Source organism: Podarcis muralis, chromosome 2 (assembly GCF_964188315.1).
Source record: "Podarcis muralis chromosome 2, rPodMur119.hap1.1, whole genome shotgun sequence".
In the NCBI taxonomy this organism is placed as follows: domain Eukaryota; kingdom Metazoa; phylum Chordata; class Lepidosauria; order Squamata; family Lacertidae; genus Podarcis; species Podarcis muralis.
In genome coordinates this window covers 95740330-95764602 of record NC_135656.1, presented here as the reverse complement: position 1 = coordinate 95764602, position 24273 = coordinate 95740330, and the positions used below count along the sequence as shown (strand labels likewise).

At 39.9% G+C, this 24273-nt stretch overlaps 1 protein-coding gene across 26 annotated transcripts in view; it reads right to left on the bottom strand.

Moving 5' to 3' along the window:
* The window catches only part of FOXP1 (forkhead box P1), a 526973-nt gene that overhangs the window by 29022 nt on the left and 473678 nt on the right, over nt 1-24273 (bottom strand). For 23 of the 26 annotated variants that reach the window (XR_013392008.1, XM_077925035.1, XM_077925033.1 and 20 more), the window contains 5 exons: nt 22415-22502; nt 13554-13637; nt 1554-1755; nt 1368-1447; nt 659-760 (listed from right to left, as the gene is read on the bottom strand). Coding sequence is in view for 25 of the 26 variants with exons in the window: in XM_077925035.1 (XP_077781161.1) it covers nt 659-760; nt 1368-1447; nt 1554-1755; nt 13554-13637; nt 22415-22502 (556 nt within the window). In the remaining variant the exon portion in view is untranslated. The remainder of the gene's footprint in view (nt 1-658; nt 761-1367; nt 1448-1553; nt 1756-13553; nt 13638-22414; nt 22503-24273) is intronic. The other 3 variants (XM_028719402.2, XM_028719404.2, XM_077925040.1) reach the window with 1 other exon arrangement.

Genomic DNA, 24273 nt, shown 5'->3' with positions numbered 1-24273 from the left:
TTTAAAATAAAGGGAGTATTCTAAGAGAATTTAAACACACAGTGAAATTAACTAAACAGAGCCAAACTATTGAAATTTAAAGCACCAGGGGTATTTTTGTTAAATTGCTAGATTTAATATTTTTATTGGCTTGCGTCTTTACTGCTGTGCCCAATTAACCTGTATTGTGTTTCATAATACACTAGTGAATGTTTTGAGAAGTTGGCATGTTAATTTAAGGCAGGTGTATCAGCTGGCTGAAAAGCCAGTTTTCTATGAATCCTTGGAAAAAGAGTTTGCGGCTTCCAGTTAAAAGAATGTGTACATAAAACCACCATCTGATAAAGCTTCTTCTTCACCCTTTCCCCTATATCTCAGCAGCTGAAATGTTTTCAGTGCTAGGAGCAACTACATAGGCAGACTGGTAGTTTAATCACAGAAGGTGGAGACAAAAAACAGCAATGGGCATCTAAATTAGCAGCAAATTTCAAAGACAGTAGAATATTTCTGCCAACCAGCAAGTTGTTTGTGGAAGATAACGAGGCACCCTGTGTGTGTCAAAACAACTGATCTAGATTTCAAAGTCCACACACCGTTACAAACAGTTATGTCTGCAGCACTATCTGTTCTGTACGTGTCAAATACTAAAGCAAGAGGTACGCATGGCAATAAGGTATACCTTCCACGTTGCTGCATTGCGTCTGAAGTAGGCGAACATTCGCGTGAACCAATTGTAGATTTCATTTAGTGTTAGCTGCTTTTCTGGAGATTCAAGAATGGCCTGTAAAGCAATTAAAACTCAATAATGATCTAAGACAAAATGAGCAGAAAACACACTTGCATATTTGTTTGAATAAATAAAACAAAACGTGACTCTTGAGCACAAAATCGAAAATAAGGTTTCACGCTACAATCTAAGATTAATGGTTGTATTTAGCAGCTCAATGGCAAAATTCAAAATGGAATTATCTAATTGTTTTGAGTTTTATTTCTGTTTCCTTACAGAAATATTAATTTATTAGTCATTCATAAAGCAGAATCAAAGAGAAATGCAAAACATTTCACTAGCTGATTAAAGCTTAGTAATTATTTTGAGCTCAGATTAATTCTAGGGATCAGAGATTACTGTAGCTTGTGATAATTGACTTGCCATCTTTAAACAGGCTCATTTTCACTGTTGTGTGAAATGAATTTCCTAATAATCACATCGTATAGTAATACTTAATCAAAAGCAATTATGGTATATGTATTGCAGTTGTGAGAGAAAGAAAAAAACCTTATAGCAAAGGCTTCAGCATGCCAACGGGCTTCTCATCTGCTCTGTCTATAGCATCACATATATGTACAACCCTGGATCCCAGCAGGCTGTTCCGTTTGTTCTCACTTACCTGCCTAATTAAGGATGCATATGTAAAGGGTGGCCTGACTTCTGCATTCTTGTAGAATTCTTGGTTCTGCGCAAGATCTGCTAAATAAAGTACAGGAGTTCCCTGTATTACCATGGCCCACAGTTCACACGAGCAACACATAAATGAGACGAATGTGAGAATCTCCCTGCACACCCATCAAGTTACCTGAAGAGATGGGCACGTTGTATTTGTCAGAGTACCGCCTTCGGATGGGTCCGACATTGTGCATGCTGGTAGTAGTGATGACAGAAGGTCCCTGGGTAACAGGAGTGATGGGTGCTGTCGGGGTGGTGGGGGTATGAGGTAAGCTCTGCGGAGAAGCCTCTGATGCAGTCTTTGAAAGTGTGACGCTAGATACAAGGTTCAGCTGTGGAAAAAGCAAAAGGAGAGGTCATTTAAAATATTTATCACAATTTGCTCTCTTCGATGCATAGGAGTGGTGTTGTAGTTAAGAGTGTGAACTGAAGACTAGGAAGTCTCTGGTTATAAACTTTTGAGCCATAACCTTAGGGCAAGCTACCATCTTTCAACTCAGCCCCAAGTTCCCTTCCATTGTCAGGTAATAAGATGCTTTAAACACATTAAAGCAAAGGTAGACAATGTGGCGGCCTCCATATGTTGTTGGACTATAACACCCATCATCCCTGACCATTCTGGCTGGGCCGATGGGAGTTGTAGTCAAAAACATCTGGAGGGTATTAAATAAAACAACAAGTATTTTAAAATTAAGTTTAACAATTTTTTATAAAAAAACACACTACTTATACTACCAAATGCCCCCAAATCAAGTATTTACTATGGCTAGTATCCAAAGATCTGCCAAATCTCTATTATCATTAGTGCAAGGGTTTATGCTTGCACAACCAAACTTTTCCTCCCCTCACACACCCCCTTTCTCTGTTCTGGGTTGTCCCCCCACCAGCCAATTCTCCGCAGCAGATTTCAGGAAAGCCAGTGGCGGAGCTTCATGCTCCAGCACCAGGGGGTGGGGGGTCTGGTGCACCACCCGCAGGGGCTTGGCACGCGTCCTGGGGGCGTGGTGCGCCGTCTGTGGGGGTGTGGTGCCCAGCGCGGTTGGGGGAACAGCTGCAATGGCACCCCACTGGGATCGCGCTGCAACAACAGCACGAGATACCACCCTATGGTTTTAAGTTAAGAAAGAGGAGCCATTATCTCCTTCACATTTGGCCACATTTGGGTCCAGTGAACATTTTTGTATAGATATGATATGAGGAAAATATCAGTTTTGTCTCAAAACTATTATCATTACAGACTTAAAGCAGTTTTTGATACGAATCCATCTTCCCATGAAAATCTGATAATAAAAAACAGTGAGAGAAGATGGAAGAAAAGCACAATATGGGTGGGTGTGTTTTTTATCCTCAGCAACTAAGCTCTTGGAATGATTTGTTTTGAAAATTCTGCATGGATGTAAAAGGTTTAAATTATTATCTTTACATCATGGTCCCAATCCAATTCCGCAGATTCTGTCATTTTTAACAACAACTAAACAAACAAACAAAAATCAGAAACGCATTCACACATTTTTTATATCACTCCTGGTTTGGTCCCAAATAATACCATTAAGCCTTCAATCCTATACTCACTAACTGCAGCAAATTCTATTGAACTCAGTGGGGCTTCCTTCTGAACAGCCATGTATAGGATTATACCCTAGCATCTTACCTATTAGTCATTTAAGGTATTGCAAGGTTAAAGAATATATATTTGGTTAATAAAAAACAGACCACTTAAGAATCAAGGCCATTTTTCTAAGAGATTATACAAAAGGCCCCATGAGGACATCAGAAAATTTATATTTCACGTGTATTACATGGGTTACTTAATTAATCAGATAAATAATCAGTTATCTACAAGCCATATTCATAATTTTTTTTTAAAATGGTACTATATAACTAGATAATCAACATGGCCAACAATTGGCTGCAAGAAGTGAATAGTTGAAGAGTGCTGATGTTATTTCCCATTAACACAGATCTCATTCCACACAGAGGACTCAAAAAGTATTCAAGACAAATGAAGGCTCATAGGAACTTTGGTGACAGAGATACAAGATGAGCCTTAAAACACAGTAACTAAATGGAAATCTTGATGTTTAGATGCAAACAGTACAGAATGTGTACTTATGGCCTACTTTTGAGCTCCCCACTGGGTTAAACAAAGTGGGAGGGCCATTCTAACTCAACTGTCAATATAAACTACTGTCAGAATTCACGATGTATCAGGCTACTCTGGAAAACTTCTCAAAGAAGGGAAAATGAGGTATGTGCACCAATCTCAGAGCTTGGGATACGAGGGGTGAAACAAAGGGTGTGCCCCACTCTGCAACATTTCTCCATTTACAGAACCTTATTTTTATTTATGTATTCAAAACGTTTTTGTAACACCCTTCATTAAAAATCCCAGAGTGGTTTTCCACACCCAAATCCCAATACAATAAAAACAGTTCATCTAAATCCAATAAATTCAGGAAAAACAGCAACAATCACAGTAGCCAGACAAATCTCAATGCCTTGGTATCAATGGGCAGCCAAATTACACACTACATTTGCATTTCTTCTTCCATACTTAAGACACAGAATGTTATTTCATAACCAAAAGTAGTTGGGGGTGGGGCAGAGATGGTTTGGTGTTTTGCTCTTTCCTCCTGAAAATCGCTATCAAGCTGCAATTTGCCCCCAAAGTGCTGTTTGCCGTAAACAGCAGCTGGAGGGCACGTGTGTTACTCCTGGTAGGAGAACAATGTGGGAAGAAAGGGTGACACTCTTGCACCACAGTCCCCCGTCCAGATCACCTACCACATGCAACTGTGAAAACACACAAGGAATGTTTGGTTTGTGCCAGTCCTTTCCACTTATAGAGCAAGGGGAACAAGCTACACCCAGGAAAACTGAGGAGGGAGCACATGTCTCGTGGAAACTTGGCATGCAAAATGTTGAGGGGAAAGAGGCAGCAACAATATTTATGCACACAGCAGAATTTAGTTATGATACAAACTTTGCAGAAATGAGAGCTGGCTGGTTGGATCCGTGATTCGATCCCACAGTCTGCTCACATGTCTAAGAAGAAAGATGGGAGGTTTTGCTTTCAAATTGCGCAATGACATGAAATGACGGTTGCAGATTCAGAAATTACCTCGGACAGTGTTCTCTCTTGAAAACACGAGGCAAATGCTAACTTATGCACCTGATTGGCTATCTTAAGTTACTTTATTTGGGATTGCATAAATTCTGTTATGCCCCTCTGACATCTACCCATCACACACACACACACACACACACACACACACACACGGAGAAAGCACAGTAACAGCTATGGTACAATTGAGAAGTCTTGCTAAGAAATCAAATCTACCCTATTTTATCTCCATTGTTAAAGTAGGTGTTTTTAAACATCACAAGCAGATTTGAATCAATTTCCAGTGCTCTTCCATTGCATAAGCTCAGTAGATTGGCTCTCCTGCTGTAAGGAGCACGGATACTGTTTCATCATTACTGTTCAAACCACTCAATTTCAAACAAGTTCAATTCTGTTTTTACTGTTTAAAAGCTTAAACATTTAATCTGTTTCTACTAGGAAGCTGGGGAGGGGGAAGCCCAAAGGTCAATGTTCTCCAGTTAAATAATCTGAATTGAGTTAAATTTCTTTAGGCTTTCCAGGGTAGGTAGTACAACTAGAAATAAACAGAGAAAGTGAGGAAGAGTAAAGGGAGGGGATGCCTCCTTTAACAGGCTTGACAAATGACACTGCGATTCACACCCACTGCTGGGCTGCCACTAATAAGCTACAGAGGAAGCAGCCAATCTCAGCTAATTACCAGATAAAATTGTATTGTAAGGACTCTAATTAGGAGATGCTTATGGAGGTGATCTAATGATTAAACGCCGCATTCGAATGACCCCACCATCAATGTGCAATGGTGCAAGATGTCACTGGAATATTTTGTAGAAACAGTAATTTTATTTCAAGGGGGGGAGGCAGTAATATTTGTAATAATGGCTACGAGGTAAACTAATTAAAAGACAGTTCCTAGAGGAAGGCTGTGGCTTTGAGCAGCTGTGGCCGTTCCAAAACAAAGTGCCAAATCTCGACAGAGGAACTGCAGTCAAGTGGAAAATTTCTGCCTGACCTCTGCTCTTGCTATTAATTTGCAGGAAAACTAATGACACATATACATATTCCCACAAAATTGTTCTAATTGCTAATTTGCCAAAGGAGCCCAGTTTCCAAATTAAACATGACTGCAATCTGAGAGGGAAGAAGAAGAAGAAGAAGAAGAAGAAGAAGAAGAAGAAGAAGAAGAAGAAGAGGGGGAAGGTGGTGTAAGGTAGGAATCTAGCCTAGCATTGTGTTTCACCTCCGACAATGGTTGGGAGACAGAACCAACAAGTTAATGAAACGATGACCTCATCACTTCCTATAGAAGTTTTGCTTGTCAGACTTCTGCTCGATGATGATAGCATCTCACATTTTGCAAGAGGCCAACATTGGTCAGCCACTGTGCCAAAAATGTAAAGGGGTAGCAGCAGAGAGAATTTACACCGAGTACACTTGAGAATGCACTGCTTCCATAGCCTCAAAATTCAGTTATTAATTGTGAACTGGAGCAGAACTACTCTATGAATTGTGTTGGTTTTTGTTGGGATCTAAAATATTAATCTTCATTACAAACTATTAAATCTTAATATCATCATCAATTAACAATGAAAAAAGCCCCATCTAGACTGGCTTTGCAGCAGCCAAAGATGATTATGCAGGGCAAAGATCAGGAAGGGTTTGTACTGGGAAGGTCTCTTTTCCTGATGGAAATGCCACGCCATTTCTCAATGTTTGCATTTTCTATTTAAAAACATGCTGCTCTGGTTTCAAAAGTTGCTCACAGAGGCATTTGACGGACACAAAGCTTCCACTCTGGTAGAATTTATTTTGAGTGAGACAAATCTGAAACCAGGCTTTATTATTGTGGAGAATGGTCCTTAACTTAGACATGTTCGTGCAAGCTTATATTGCCTAGGCATTTATGGCAATTAGCTACTTGTTTTTGTCCCAGCGACAAGCAGACTGAGCATTATTGGTTTCCATCTTGTAAGCGTTGTCAGTAAGTGACACTGTTTGAAATGCTTGAAATGGTTGGGAGTTTGTACCTGAACACAGACAATATCTATGAATTAATAACTATTTCTGTTCTCTCCTGCTGAGAAATAGCTGGCTCTGTATTCTGCCTAAGGACGGATCCAACACTAGGGCTGCCATACATCTGGAATTTTCTGGACATAACCAGGATTCAGCCGTCGGAAATGGTGTCTGGGCGAAAATCACTAGAATGACCAGGAAAATCCGGACATGTGGCAACCCATGTCGGAAGTGTAAAAATAGCTTTAAAACTTCTTCTTTTTTTAAGATCTTGCAAGAAAGAAAGAAAGCTCAGCAACTTTGGCAAAAAGAAAAGAAAGCTCAACAACAACTTTTCCAATAAAAAGCTCAACAACTTTTGTGTCTGGATTTTCACTTTTTGAAATACGGCAACCCTATCCTACACAATTCAAAAATGTGTTTAATTACCACAACCAACCAAAGTCAATGTAGGAATATGCACCAGTTTCTGGAATATCTTCTGACAATTCTAATGCAACTCTGACTACTAAACGGCTTTAAAATAATAGGTGGGTGAACTGCCCTAAAATCAGATGACCAAGATCTTCTTATCGCAAAGGATTAACAAACAAAATAACACCAGAGCCAATTTCTCACTGCACTTTTAAGCCTGCAGCAATTTAACTTGAAGTAGGCATCAACCCCCTCCCCCCCTCAGAAAAGCTCTAATTTTTTTCTGAAAGCTGCCTTGTGTTCCCATCAGGGAAAAAGGAGGAACAGAAATAAATATATAATATTAAAAATCTGAATTTTCTCCTGCTTGTTTTAAAAAGAACAATGTTCTTAAATGGAGTAAAAAATAAGTCTTACCCAACCGTACCTCACCATTGCTGCATAAATCATTAACAGTATTTTTTACACATGTACGTTTGTACGCATGCAAACACACACACACAAAAGAATGATAGTTAAAATGGCTTCCATTAGGTCTAAGGTAATGCATGCAAACGGTGACAAAAAAGCAGCAAACACACCAAGAGGACTAGCAGATTTCAAGCAGGGGGGGGGGGGGAATCATACAAGCTATGCTGAGCCCATCTGTGGTGCTTTAGGGCAGCAGTTTCTCCACTGTTGATTCTACCATTCTGATCATGGCTAAAACAGCTGCTGTAATTGGACTTCAGAGATGGACACCAATTGCTAAGCCACAGAAAGTGGATGTGTGTTGGGACTGTTAGATTTAGTGTGCTTTAACACTTCATCCACGAAAATTTTACTATATATATATATATATATATATATATATATATATATATATAATCTGCACGCAACACAGGATTTGGCAGGCAGCAATCACTTAGCAGGTGTTGTTATTGGCAGGGATACTAAGGAAACCCAAGTTGAGGAGTGGGACTTAATGAAAAACAGTATATAAAAACAGCTTTTGTGTGTTGCATTTGCAAATCTCTTTTTATTGCTACATATCATTATTTTTCAAACTATAAAATACAGCTACAGCAGCTAAAATGCTCAGTCATTACCTCACAGTTAAAAGGCTATTTTTTTAATGCTTTGTTTTTACAGTTGCTAAAAACAGGATTTCAAAACAATCCTAATTGCTGTGGTTAGGGTAAAGGAAAATACATAAAAAATAGCCAACAGTTATGTCAGCTCTATAAAGACGGATGTACTGCCAGGTATGCAAAAAACACTTTTGAGCCAACGAAAGAAGAATGTATTCCTTCTCTCTTTCCCGAGGCGCAATTTGTAGCTATGAAAGTGCCATCGAAAAGCACATTGTGCCTTGGTTTCCCTCCGTCATCTGAACCTCATGCATGAATGAAAATAATGGAACAACTATTGCATTAAGCATATCAATGCATTAGAATATCAATACTTCCAAGTTCTGTCATAAACAAAAACGTCAGACAGATTAAGAGAATAATGGAATATTCAGTTAAATTTTATTTCAAACACTAAAATAAAAAATAGTGATGTGAACTGCTGCAATATTTCTTTTGACAATACAGGTCAACAGTAGGATGTAACAGAAAGCACAGCCACCTTTTGATGTGTGCCTTGAGCACAGGGATAGGTATTCTCCAGCCACTTCTACTCTTGGAATGCCTCACACAACAGGAGTGACTAGAAAAGCAGAGATGGGCTTCCCTAAATCATGGAATAGACTGTTTGAGCTTTCCCCTCTAAAGCAAAGCAAAGATTGACAGTTCATCTGAGGACACGCTCCTTCACTCCCAAGTCTCAGAAGAACCAGCAGACTAACAGAAAACAGAGGTATGCAAGACTACAAGGGTCTTGGAGTGCCTTAAGGTTCACGGAACTCCCGCCTAGTCAATCAACACAACAAAAAGTGAAAAAGAATACAGTTTTCACCTCCTGACCCAGTCAGGTTATGAACACAAGGTGGGCTGTGTAGAAGAGATCAGGAAGAAGGCTTCTCTCACCATGGTCCTAAAGACATGAAAAGAGCTATCATTTCACACCCTCCACTGACTGTGAATTCCACAAGCAAATGGGGATTTCAGAGATAAGTTTTGGAAAATACAGTTTACTGCCTGTTACAATTTTCACCCAGTTCAGGGTAAGTTTGGCTTTGCTTTCCTCCTCCGCAGGCATACCTATATAGTTCGGTCCTCACGGTATACCTGCTCACTTGCTCACTCGCCTAACCAATATTTTTCTTAATGAGAGTCCCTTCTTTTTGCATCCTGGCAAACACCTTGTGTGTACACTCCACCCACACCCACCACATTTTAAAGCTGTTTATAAAGGGATTTCTTTCAATACGCACTTATTGGAATTATGCTCACTTCCGCAGGACCTTAAGCATGTGGCTGATATATGAGAGCTGAGGAACGTGCAAGCACTTCCAACACGCTGCAAAGAGATTGCTTATTTTAAGGAGATAATCTCATACATGCTTCTCGTTGTGATTATATCTGACAAGTTGCTGCTCTCTGTGGTTGGATGGACTCCTGATTCATTGTGTAGCACTGGGAACTGATCAAAGAGTTCAGCAAAATATGGTGCTAATTTATGTACCTAGTCAAGACCAAAGCACTTGACTAACGAGAAACACCTATGGCAACCAAATAATAGACAGCTAAAGCTCATGTTGTGCAGCCAGATCCTCAATTTTTAGCTGATGGTGAATTTTTAATGCAAGCATTACAAGCCCCACTCAGCCGCAATTTTACATCCGTGTTTTATTAGTAAGTTTGCATCAGTTCTTACTTTCGCCTTTAAAAATAGGCAAAGATATTAAATCTAACATACACCTTGCATCAGTCATAGGGAGAAGGGAAAAATTAATTACTGGGTGTAGAGAATACTTCGCATTACAGTATTGGTCATCAGATCTCTCCCAGTCAAAGTTCTATCCTGCTGAGTTAAAAGGAGTGAGGTCTAGCCTAGACTCTGTGATGCCTTTGCTATTTCCCCCCTCACAGGGAAAGCACAATATGCAAAACACTATATTCCTACATTTTATAATTAATTTTCGAATGCTTCACCTATACATATTTTAATAATTTCTGATTTATCTGATGGTATCTATAATAAAATTTTCTATATTTCAATAAATGAAAAGAAGGCTGTTTCAATCCAACAACAGAGTGTCACACAATATAGGCCTGTCAGGCACCAATTTTTACTTCTAACATGTAAGTTAAAGGATAAGGAATTTATAATGCTGCCTGTGAACGAAACCACTTTTCATACACAAATGTGATCTTTTTTCCCCCCAAAGGGTAATACAACAGTACATTTACATAAACTAATCCAAACAATCTATGTATTTGACAATGGCAAACCTCACACAGACTGCCTATTGTTGGTTTACATCTTGGAGTTCTTTATGTTGGCTTGTAACACTGCTCTAGCTGTCAAAGGTTTGACTTGGACTCTAAATAAATGGTTATACAAGTGCTGTGCAGCGATATTGGACTTCTTTGGAAAAGAAAACCTGCTGTGTATGAATTCAAAAGCTATTAATTTTTCAGTCAAAAATATTCATGCCTATTTCTTTTAATAGAGAAACACTGTGCTAAGCAACTGAGAGATAATGTTGACTAGTGGTACAGAATTTTCAATAGAGCAGTTAAAAATAAATTTAGTAGGAGGTCCCCATCAAAGCTATAATTTTCCAGAATGTAAAACATTTTTAATACTAATCAAGAAAGTGCATCCTCCCTCCCACATTGCCTAGATCAGTTTTTTCCCTTTTCCTACTGCTTTTTCCTGTTTATTAGCTGTGTTGCAGTACTTATCATGGCATCCCCAAGTGGTATAGCTGGAGCTCACGGTCAAAAGTTCCCAGATTTTCAGCAGCCGGATACTGGTCAGATGTCTGAACACTACGCATTAACTTCCTATAGATTATAATCCCTATTGCGTGGATGACGCTTGTCCACATGTCCACTATAAGAAGCCTTGAAGTACCATTCCACGAAGTCATACAAAGCTTTAGCAGTGTAATGATAAAGCTGGTATTTAGTGTGGGCCAGGGGGTATGTGCTCAATTGGGCAGAGGTTCTAGATGTTGTTACTTGAATTCATTTCTAGAGTGCTACCACCTTGTAGAGAAGGGGGGTGGGTGTTTGATTATGGGTCCAAGAGAAGAGAGCAAACTCATTATTTCATATTAACAGAGTTGTCGTAGGAGCTCCAGATATTAAGAAACAAGGTTCTTACCAAAGAGAGATGGAGCTCTCCAACTAAGCTTCTCCAAGCAATTCTCTTTTTATCATATGCATATTGTTTAGTGTTTGTTTGTTTTTAGAATAGGGGATTACAGGAAAGCTGCACGTAAGAAGAAAGCATATCTTAACTGTGCATTATACTTAGAGTACCATTATGCTCTTTGCATCACTCTATAAGAATCTACTCTGCAGAAAATCCTTTAATAAGATGGATCAAGAGAGTGAAAGGGATCAGGGATTCTAATGAAATGTTTGATCTTATGTTAAAAAATTAGTTCATCAGTCAGAATCGGAGTTCACATTCAAAAATTTCGATAAGCAAACATCTTAAATGCAAGATACTTTAATTTTACTCCTTTAATTAAAATATCTTAAAATTCCTAATTGCTTCATGTGATAAACCAAGGCAGTGATTTGCCTTATGATTTTAAGATCTGTAAGATTTAAAGGTACACTGTGTTTGATTTTATTCTGAATTATGCAAATATTAATTGATTATTGATGATCTATAGTCAACTTTAATCAATATGCAGATTGTAAACAATATGCAGTGATACAGCACAATAGTCAAGTATTGGTTTACTTGTTGTATTTTTTACTTTTTTGACCAGTCTAAATAAAACAAACACATGACTAACTAAATACAAGTCAAAGACGATTAGCCCAGCAAATATGGTAGCCTGCCTATGAGCAGCTGGTGGACCGAAATTAATGTCTGAAACAGAACACATTATTGAAATAGAGAACATAAAAAGATATATAAGCACCCTGCACCTCTGTTTTCCTAGAAGGGAATGTGTATTTTGCAGGTTCCCTGGAGAATAAATTGCTCTAGAACAGGGGGGGGGGGGACCAATGAGGGGAATAGTAGGCTTTTTCATATTCAAAACCTCTCATGTCATCCCTTAATCTCCCCCCCCCCCACCAATACACTTCACATAGACTTAACGTACTTCAGTAGGACCTGTTTAGGAACTACTGTGCTGTTCACCATTATCTCATATTCTCCACGTTTTTCCTGTGCAACTTTTTAGAGTTATTCTAGGCTATGCTTTTAGGAGATGAATTATCTCGCTATAGGGAAGAGACACACCTAAAAAAGAGATGGGTAATGTTGCTGGAGGAGACTCTTGAGAGTCCCATGGACTGCAAGAAGATCAAACCACTCCATTCTGAAGGAAATCAGCCCTGAGTGCTCACTGGAAGGACAGGTCATGAAGCTGAGGCTCCAATACTCTGGCCACCTCATGAGGAGAGAAGACTCCCTGGAAAAGACCCTGATGTTGGGAAAGATGGAGGGCACAAGGAGAAGGGGACGGCAGAGGACGAGATGGTTGGACAGTGTTCTCGAAGCTACAAACATGAGTCTGACCAAACTGCGGGAGGCAGTGAAAGACAGGAGTGCCTGGCATGCTCTGGTCCATGGGGTCACGAAGAGTAGGATACAACTAAGTGACTAAACAACAAGTGTTGCTTTCTGCTCATAATCTTGCAAACTGTTCAGGATTTCCTTCTTGAACAGAGTATGAGACACGCCTTCGAGCATTCCTTATGATGTGAATCCAAAACGGATTTATTATCTAGAATATGATAGGTGCTATATAAATATTAGATGATTCTGATCATCTTCATCACTTTGTGTTTGTTCATAACATACTTAAATATCTGGCTTTTATAAAGTGGGGATGGAATTCCATAAGATAGCTGACCAAGTACTGTGGTACATGCTATCTGCATCCCTCATAATATTTATTTTGCCCTGGTAGAGCTCTTCATTTATTTTATACATGTAAATTAGGAGAACAGCCTCTGAGCTAGTTTAAAATGTATGCTTCAGTCCTAAACAGACTTACTGGGAGCTCTCATTGTACTTATTTCTGAGTAGACAGTCATTCCTAAAACAGTTAAAGCATAACTTTAAAGTCTACTCTTTAAAGTCCAGCTGAGTTCGCAGGTAAATGAATAGACTTGTTGGCTTACTTTTTGCAAAATCAAATCAAATACACATAAAACACTTAGGGCTGTATTCAGCGTGGCACTAAGTAGAACATTTTGTTAGTGCAAGGATTTCTCCTTGCACAGCAGAGCATTGTTCCCCCTCTCCTCCTCCCCTGCCCCCCCCCCCCAATCTGCTTGGGGATTTCCCCCTAACCCTTCGCACAAGTCCTGAGGACAGCACAGGATGTGCACAGGGGAGGGCGCAAAAAAGGAGAAGAATGTGCATGTCTTCACTCAGATGGGTATTTTAAAGTAGCCCGCATGTCTTTTATGCTCTCTGGTGGGAAAAGAGGCTGTTGTGAAGCTTTATTCTGTCAGTGCAGATACTTACAGGCTGAGGTGTAGCTTTTGGTTCAGTTGACTTTACATGTAGGTGTGTCATCATAGCTTGCAGGCGCTCTTTGTCTTTTGAAAGCTAAACAGGAAAGAAAAATGGCACAAGTTATTTTTGTGAACAGAATCCAGAACAAACAAACAAAAACTTATTAATTTCTCAGAAATGTTATATGGTGCACGCTCTCTCTCTCTCTCTCTCTCTCTCTCTCTGTGTGTGTGTGTGTGTGTGTGTTTGTAACCAAACTCTAGGTGCTGGGTATCAGCTTTTTGCGAAGCAAAATGCATTAGCTCTCAACTGAAGCAGCTCTAGACCTGCTGGCACCAGTGCGTTCATTGCAGCAGTGACAGCTAAAAGACATTAATGAATCATATTTGCTCACCAACCCTGTTCCAATTCATGGGCAAGAGGCAAAGCACAAAGGAAAATGTGGTCAGTAAAAGAAGTGTGTGCTCTTTTGGTTAAACTTTTAAAATAAACTTAGAAGATTCCCTACCCTCTGGAACTATTCCCCACTGCTCCAATGGTTTTGCCCCCTACCCAGCATCTTCAATGAGAAGGAAACAAATGCTGCTAATTCTCAACTCTTGGGGGGAAAATTGAAGGTGCACCAAACTTTTGTTCTTGCATAGAACAGGAACTGGAGAAAGCTTTAATTGTGGAAGAGGGGGAAAAGAGAAAGTAAGGCTTCCCCTTTTCTTATTCGCATTTGCCTCAGGCCACCAAAATGCATTCAGTTTTGGGTATTGTTATGGGTTCTGTCCTTTATAGCACTGACTGGGGGCTGCTCATATGAGGGGGGGGGAAAGTTTTGAAACTCAAAAGACAATTGAGATGGAATTTTGAAGAAATGGACCTCAAAGCACAAAATACACATATGTATGGTTAGAGCCTGTGAGCGAAGCATTATGCAAAGGCTGCTGGATTACCTGTATTCCAAGCTTTCTACTCAGGTTATAAAATATCTGGACAGGTGTATTTATTCATTTTAAAATTATGTATTACATTTCAAGAGATTTCAAAGCTATTTGCATTTTTAAAGCAAAATCAAACATATGCAGTATAGCTAAAACACACAGAGCTAAAACAAATAAAACATTAACCAGTGCAGGCCCACACATGCCTTACTCAGAAGTAAGTCACAATGTTTTGAATAGGGATTCCTCTCAGGAAAGGGGGAATAGGACTATACAGAATAAGTTTCAGGAGCCATGGAAATGAACAAGACAGATAATCAGATATTTAGAGCAAGGGCAGGACTCTGTAAGTGAAACATTTGAAAGACTTCTGGTTTCAAGACAAAAACATAAAACAAAGAATGAAAGGATTCTTTGGGCTGCTTTTCTGCGGGTCAAAAAGCAATACTAATATAAACCCTTAACTCCATTAGCAACTCCTGTCTATTCAGTTAGATCATCCAGAAGAAGTCACAAGGGCTTGTTAAGCCATGGATGTGAGTAAGCTGTCATCAGCATGGCACCATAAAGGGCTCCTAAGGTCTGGAAGTTGTGGCTGCTAATGGTATTTTGTGGAAGGGGGGGGGGCTGCACTTGTAACTTGTGACTAAATGGTAAACCAGAGGGCCACTTTCAGGGCTATCTGTGTTATGAATTACGTCTTTGAGAAATTTTCTCCGCTCTGTGCATTGTTTTCTGTATACTACATACTGTGCACAAGCCTATTCCATGATGATTACATACTGCTAGTAAGCAGTTCCGCAGTGGTTCTCTCAAAAGTGCAAACAACCACAATGGAAGAGACACATTTTTCTTATATTATAGCAAACAGGGTTTCTTGTTTGACACACTCTCATTTACTGTTTAAGGATCAATTCCACGAAGAAGGAGAAAATCATGTATTATGTGTGGAAAAGCCCTCAACCTTATGTAAGTTATGAACACAGCTTAGGCTGCAATCCAAACCCCCTTAGTGCAGTGTCCCTCCACCCAGCCGCGTGGGCCAATTTACGAGAGTGTCACCCCAAGGGTGCAGAGCTCCCTGTTCCACCCACTGAATGTGCAGACAGGTGGAAACACCTGGATCCCAATCTTGCCTCACTGTTTTCACTTGATGTCTCTGTGCCTGATCTGAGCCAGCTCCAGGCTGCTCCTGCCTTCTGCCATGAGTGATGGAGTTGTGAATGCAGACCTCTTTAGGAACACAGGTTTGATGAGGCCCTAAGCTCCTGAAGGTAATGGGGCCCTTTATATGTCCAGTTGTCCTTTGTCAACAAATTGTCGCTGTTTTTTGTGTTGAATATCTGCTATATGGTAATTTACGGTAAAGCCATTTGCACATAACAGTCCATGCAGAATGTAGGCATCCTATATATAGCAATGAGCTAACCAGTAATATTTTAGGGAGCAGGCTAGCAGCCGAGGCCCATTACTTACATCATAGGAGCCTACACAACACAAAACACTTGCTGTATGTAGGTTTTATTTTATTTTATTTTTTATCTTCTATTTTGGAAATGTACATCGTTTTTTTCCTTTAATTTTTTGGGGGGCCCCAAGAGAGTGGGGCCCTAAGCTATAGCTTGTTTAGCTCATATGTAAATCTGGCACTGCTTGCATGTGCTGCAATGATCAATAGGAGCTTCCGAAGAATCAAAACAAACATCGTTAAGTTTCAAAACAGGCATGGTTTATTATGAAGATGGCCTGGCACACTAACTTGTTCCAGCACAATCCCTGCTTCACCTGTGATAACAAGCCTCATTGAAATAGAACCTAAACTCTGCCGAAGCTCTGCTTCCTGGTTGTGTAGTAGCAGGAAAAGAGGACATGAGTGTCAAAGGCTCTTAGGACTGAACCACAGTTTAGCATTATGTGCGATTGAAGCCACTAAGTCAGACTATTGGTCCATCTTGTTAAGCATTATTGCCACTGTTCAGCAGCCCTCCAGTGTTCGAAAGAAGGGTCTTTCATCCCTGCCTTGAGATGCCTAGAGCACAGGTCTTGCATACAGGTGATTTAACCCCTGGCATTTCCAGTTAAGAGCATCAGGTAGCAGGTGATAGGAAATATTTCTGCTACATACTCTGAAGCGCTACTGCCAGTCTGAACAGACAACAGCACCTGAGATTTTTAAAAGTCTGACTTGGTATAAGCTCGTTTCCTATGTATATATGGAGGAAGGTTGTTCTTTGCAGTATCACCATCAGAAATTTTAATGAAGCAGTGACTTGCATGCATTTGATGACATGGAGTCTAGTCCATGAAAGCTTGTGCCTATTAAAACGTGCTGGTTTTTAAGATCCTACAAAATGTTACATTGTTTTTGCTGCACAGACTAACACAGCTCTTCTGTAGGAATTGGGAACTCTGCTATCTTTCAAGGGCTCCAATCTAGCAGAGCTAACAGAGAAAAGGCAAAATATAGCACAAGGGGTTTTAAATCTATATTTTTGTGAGAATCATACCCAAGGATGAATAATAAACTACAGTTTAAATTCTTCTTTCATTTGGAGATGGAAGCGCTGCAGAGAACATAAGAGGTAAAACTCCAAGTGTGCAAGTTGGGGGTCTCAGGTGTTCATGGCCGGGAAGTACAATATTATTAACATGACATTTATTTTCTACTTGCATTTCCTGGAGAGTTCACAGGAGTCAATCAATGCTCCTTTTTCTCTACCTGTTTTGCAGACAATGCAAGCAGACATAATCTCAGGAGTCAAAGGGCTAACTTGAGATCAGTTAAGTCAAATCTACTACAAACTATGGTCAGCATTTGCTATGAATTAATACAGGGATGGGAAAGCTCCAGACATTGCTCACCTCAAATTCCCATCAGCCTCAACTGACATGGCCAATGGCCAAGGATAATGGGTGTTGCAGTCCAACAACATCTGGAAGGCTACAAGTTCTCCATTCCTGAACTAATGGGACATATAGTCATACCTTGGAAGTCAAACAGCTTAGTTCTCAAACGTTTTGGCTCCGAACGCCACAACCCCAGAAGTGACTGTTCCGGTTTGCAAACTATTTTTGGAAGCCGAACATCTGATGGGGCTTCCAATTGGCTGCAGGAGCTTCCTGTAACCAATCAGAAGCTATGCTTTGGTTTCTGAACGTTTTGGAAGTCGAACGGACTTCCGGGACGGATTCTGTTCGACTTCTGAGGTACAACTGTATATCTGTTCACAGAGGTTTCTAATGATGGAAATGTTCTGGCTGACCATTTATCTGTACTCACAATTTTATTCACTTTAATCAGTTCATTAATTTTGGCTTTACATGTATTTTGGGATCACTCCTCACGTTAAGATTTTTAAGCCGTGGGAAACCATTCACACTCAGGCCCGAAACTGTAATGTGTGACAGCTAACCCAAAAGTATAGGAGCATTTTCCACAAGCAGGAACCTGTCAGAAGCACATTATCTCCCAATGTGAGGTTTTGCATGGAAGTCTTTGGAAAACACTGAAATAGAATTTTCCAGATAACTGAACAGCTGGATACCAGTGGTGGCCACACCAATATTTCAAATTTTGCAACCCCAAAAGAAGCCCCCTAGTCCTGTCAACTGCTTAAAGAATATTTAGTTGATTAATCACGATTGATTGATTGAACAATACACTGCTTGACTGTAAAATACCCCTCAAAGAATAAAGTTAGTAGATTAATGTAAAGGCTAGCAATTGAGGCAGGCAACGATGACATAAGGTCCTGCCCCAGCTGGATTGTCCTCTCCTCACCCACCCTGTGGGAAGGAAGGTGAGACGTATGAAGGCAACGATAAGATCAAGGCCTGCTATAGATGGGTGGCTTTCTTCTCCCTCCCCTCCCCCACCACTCCAAAAGAGAAGCTATACACTTTATATCCTTTATTTGTTTTGGTATTTCAAAACTGTGAACTGCCTTGGAGGAACGGCAGCCTATAAGTGCAATTACAATTGAGAAATAAAGAAATGCACTTACATTTAAATTAAATCAAACATTTAAATTATGTAACTAGATTTTTGATATAGGTATTGCTTTAAGTACTGCTAAAAAGTGTGAAATCACTTGCAATTTACACAACAAATATTACCACTCATTGCTTAGAGGAAAGACCATCTTTAATATTTTCCTTTCCCATGCCCTATTACTTAAACATACTGCAATGAAGATAGCCTGAATACATATGAAATTGCAGCTCCACCAATCAATTTTAGTCACCAATTAATCAACCCAAGTTTTTGTTGCTTAAGGCAACAGCTAAACTAACGACGGCTTGGAGCCCCACATCTATTTATTTTAAAATTATATTTATATCCCACATTTCCTCCAAAGAACTCAAAGTGGGTTTAACAGTTCTGTTTCCCATCTTATCCTTACAACAACCCTGTGAGGTACGTCAGCTGTGATGAGTGACTGACCTGTGGTCATCCGTTGAGCTTCATGGCTCTAGTCCAACACTCTAAGAACTACACCACACTGGCTTTATGTAAGATAAAACTTTATATCGTAGTGCTGTTCTAGTGGTATAATCATCATCATGACAGGTAGTGTGATCTTGGTAGCAATTCTCAAGGAAGAGCCTATATACCGTATTTTTCCGTCTATAAGGCACCCCCATGTATAAGACACTCCCTATTTTGGGGGTGTTACTATCCGTGTATAAGATGAGCCCAGATTTCGAACATTAGTAAAGGTAAAGGGACCCCTGACCATTAGGTTCAGTCGTGACAGACTCTGGGGTTGCGGCACTCATCTCACTTTACTGGCCGAGGGAGCTGGCGTACAGCTTCCGGGTCATGTGGCCAGCATGTCTAAGCCGCTTCTGGCGAACCAGAGCAGCACATGGAAACACTGTTTACCTTCCCACCGGAGCGGTACCTATCTATCTACTTGTACTTTGACGTGCTTTCGAACTGATAGGTGGGCAGGAGCTGAGACCGAGCAATGGGAGCTCACCCCATTGCGGGGATTCAGACCGCCGACCTTCTGATCGGCAAGCCCTAGGCTCTGTGGTTTAACCCACAGCACCACCCGCGTCCCTATTTCGAACATTATTTTAGAGTAAAAAAACATAGTCTTCAACGCGGAAAAGTACAGTAATTGTGCATGCAGGAATCCCAGATTTGTGTGGAAGCAGCCAACCTGGAATGTGGGACAGGTTATGCTGTCATACTAACTCCACCAGCACTTTACACAAATAGTACATTAAAAATGCATTGCAAAAAATGGGCACCAAAACTATGAATTTTTACAAGGGACTTTCTTCTTCTTTCTTTCTTTTTTTTTTTTAACAAACTAACACAGAAATTTGGTGAACTGAAGGAAATTGACAGATTGGTCTATCCAGTCCATCCATTGCTATTACCTTTTTCATTATGTCCCTACACTGTTTTGATGTCAGAAGTGGAGGTCTTCCAGGACTTATGAGCAAGAGCCAGAGACCACTAGCAAGCTTTGCTATCAATTCCCTGCCAAAGTATTTGTTTTTTTCACAGGGTGCAGAGGGGAAGAAATGGATGGGGAGCCAGATCTTTTCACCTGATTGTAGGCGGTATCTCACTGTGGAATTCAGTCTTTTGATACTCAATACTATTTCACACACACACACACAAAATTGTTTTCACATTTCCCCAACAATACACATTTTTTGTTAGCACATTTTGAAGCAAAACTGTGTTTTGTTTCGTATACTTATTTGCAGGAAGTGCAGATTACAGAGAATCACATCAAAATGTGGACCAAGTTGAATTTCCCCACACTGTCCCTAGTAAATATCACTACTCCAGACTTTATAGGGAGATCTCTGTATCATATTGGCATCTAATGGGGATAAGTAAGAGATTAATAGCATAGGAACTGGTCCAGTGTGTCATCTAAATCCTCAGTAGTTATTGTCTCCTGAGGATGAAACCCAGGGAAGGAGCAGGAAAAAGGAGTGGGCCATAAGCTCACCAATTCCCTCCCTTGTCTGGACAGCAGGAAGGAATCAACAACTGGACCAGAAATCCTACATTTGTTCATATCTAGATATAGTGAGAAGTCTGGTTGAGCCTGAGGCCTGCTCCTAAGAACTCCCTGTTTACTATCCTGGGAATAAAAGACCTAAGGTAAAGGTACCCCTGCGCGTACGGGCCAGTCGTGTCCGACTCTGGGGTTGCGTGCTCATCTCGCTTAAGAGGCCGGGAGCCAGTGCTGTCCGCAGACACTTCCGGGTCACGTGGCCAGCATGATGAAGCTGCTCTGGCGAGCCAGCACCAGCGCAGCACACGGAAACGCCGTTTACCTTCCCGCTATAAAGCGGTACCTATTTATCTACTTGCACTTAGGGGTGCTTTCGAACTGCTAGGTGGGCAGGAGCTGGGACCGAACGACGGGAGCTCACCCCGCCGCAGGGATTCGAACCGCTGACCATACGATCGGCAAGTCCTACGTTTTACCCACAGCGCCACCCGCGTCCCCTATAAATGACCTACAAGGCTGCTAATTTAGGGAACCATCTACCTAAGGCAGGCCTGATATTTTGAGTGCTTTCAATTGTGAAGCCCTTGCTTGCTAAACTTCCAGCTATTCTATTACTGAAATACCTATATCTACACACACACACACACACACACACACACACACATACACAAATACATTAAAAAAAAAAGACAGGAAATTCACCTTTCTCAAGTTGTAATATACAGGTAATATTTTCCTGATAGATGGACCTCCTCTGAGCTTACCAGCTTAAATTCCATTATTTTTGCAGCCAGCAAGGAAAACCTGTTCCTAACTACGTAACATTTTTCATAAAATACATCTTGCTGAAGTTTATCATTCCTGCTGTGTTTGATTTTCTAAAAGAAGTTGTATTAAAATATTGTTAATACTAATAAGAGGGCGTCATGACCGTGGTTTTGCAGAAAGTAAAATTTAGGAGGATATCTGGACAAAAGAATTCTAATTTGTGAGATAAGAAGATAAAAGGGAATTTTAAAAAATACAAGTCATGGTTATCTGGGAAAAGTAACAACAAAAAGTTTTAAGTGTGTTTTTGCTGATTTTTCTCTATAACTATTTGAAGCTGTAAATGACTAACTCAGTAAAATTCCAAATGTAATTATCTTCTGCACTTAGCCCACGGCTTTCCATATATCTCTACATTACCATCTTGCATACAAAATAGGATGGATTCTTTTTTTTTGAATGGTAACTATAGAATGTACAACATTGTTTTTAATTTGTCTTCTTCGGCTAACCTTTTGCCTACTCTCTTGCACACAAAGAAAGTCAATCCACAAAGAGCAATAAGGCATAGACAGGCAAGGGCTTGGAAGGATTTTTAAATACACTTAAAAAGCAGTGATAACCATACTGTAGTTGCACATCTTTATATACTATAAATTCACTCCCTTAATAAATCCTTAATAAGTTATATGCAAAAACAAATCTTTTTTTCCAATAATAGAGGAATTCATATATTTCAAAGTTGTGAAGTGTGTGTGTGTGTGTGTGTGTGTGTGTGTGTGTGTGTGTGTGTAATGAAATGTAAAGAAACGAATGTTTAGCTTGATGAGTAAGACAATCTCCATTCCAATCTTGGACAAGTCTGGAAACCAGTACAAACCATTTCCATGTTTTCACCAATTCTACACACTGGAATACAATGTATACCCCCCCCCCCAAAAAAAAAAGTTTCAGTGTAGAATAAATTGAAGGATAAATTAAATTTGTACTGATGATTTTGAGTAATGTAGTGCATTCAAACTTCCATTTTCTTTTCAGCTTTATATATGAATAAAGAGGGATCCAAGATGGCAATCTTTTCAAATTTTGAAAATGATGGAAGCTCTTCTTTAAAATACAGTTGGGCAAAGCAAAATTCATTTCATCGGACTCAATTAATACTGGGAAATATTAATATAATCTTTACCTGCAGCTCTAACTGTTGTACAACCTGCATTTGCACTCTACATTGGGCTGTACTTCTATCATCCAGCGCATGCTCACTGTTGAGATGTCTGTAACAACATAAAAAAAAATCATTAAGTGAAATGGATAAACAAAAAGGGAAGTAAATATGTAAGTACCAGAATGAGTAAAGCAGCCCAAATATTACACCCAGAAAATCGGATTATTGTTTTTTTGAACAATACCCCTGTCCTGGTTCAAACAGTGCTTGCTAATATGGGTCTTTGTATTTTCAATAAATGAATGTTTCACATTAGCGACAAAACTCTGCAGAAGAGATTCCCCCGCCCCAGTGATAAGAAATACAAATATGACTAAGGAAACAAGCTAAACATATTTTTACATCTATGTAGAAAAATGATGCTGGATAAATTGGTGCATGTGACAGATAATCACAATAGACTAAAACATTCACATGGCAGAAAATAAAATAGCACAAAACTGGAGGAGAAAAAAAGAGAATTAAATGGAGGAGAAGCACAGAAAAGTATGGGCTTATGAGAAAATTGGTAGAATACCTGTTTTGAATATCTTCCTTCATGAGAGATAGTTTTCTAATTCAGCCAGTAAATAGTGTTTCATGTCTCAAATACTGTACTGGCACATGGTTTTTTGGCATTTTTAGAATCTTGCACATGCCAAAATATCACATATGCAGGTTTGGCATTTATTTTGAACACCCATTTTAAGTAGCTCAAAAAACAAAACTGCAGAAGGCACACAACATTACATACAACTTCCAATGCTTTGAACTCTCCCTCCCACCAAAGAATCTGGGTGGCCATAGCCAGTTCTCTTAAGTGTGCTCCTTGAGCAAAAATGATTGAAGTGAATGACACTAGAGCACCCTGAAGAATACACACTTTCTATTATCTGAACCAGTACCCTTTTTATTATTTTGTTGCCCTCCCCCACCCAATTTATTTGCTGTTTCAATGGAAACGTAAGCAACTTCAACCAGTTCTTTGATGTTGCTCCTATACATTCCTAATGAATGATACTTATTTAAAAAGGCAGCCTTATAACTTGATCCTAACCACGTTATATTGTAAATATTACTGATTTAAACAGGTGAGTCTGCTTAGTAGGACTGTGTAGGAGACATATTTTTAAGTATTTCTTTAAAAATAAAATATTCAGATAAAAAAGGATACAGCTTAGATGACATTCTCTTCCAGTTCTAGGATCCACCTAGATTAAGTGGTAATCTGACTTCCCATGAACCCCAAAGTAAACAGGAATAGTTTGAATGCACATAATTCAGAATTACTGCTAGCTGAAAGTGCAAGCTTTGCTTTGTTAGTTTTACTAGGTACTGCTGGCCTTAAGTTTCCTAGTACTCCTTCACGTGAGACAACACCTAGTTGGGAATCTGTATTTACAATTATCCCTAAAATCCTGGGCAAAAGAGTACAGGTATCTGTAAATCCTGTTTGTACTGTACTGTACATGCTAAACAAATAAAATAAGGAAATAAGCTCATATAAACCGTAAAGGTAAAGGATCCCTGACAGTTAAGTCCAGTCGCAAACAACTCTGGGGCTGCGGCGCTCATCTCGCTTTACAGGCCGAGGGAGCCGACATTTGTCCGCAGACAGTTTTTCGGGGTCATGTGGCCAGCATGACTAAGCCGCTTCTGGCAAAACCAGAGCAGTGCATGGAAACGCTGTTTACCTTCCCGCCAGAGCGGTACCTATTTATCTACTTGCACTTGCTTTCAAGCTGCTAGGTTGGCAGGAGCTGGGACCGAGCAACAGGAGTTCACCCCGTCGCGGGGATTCGAACTGCCGACCTTCCGATCAGCAAGCCCAAGGCTCAGTG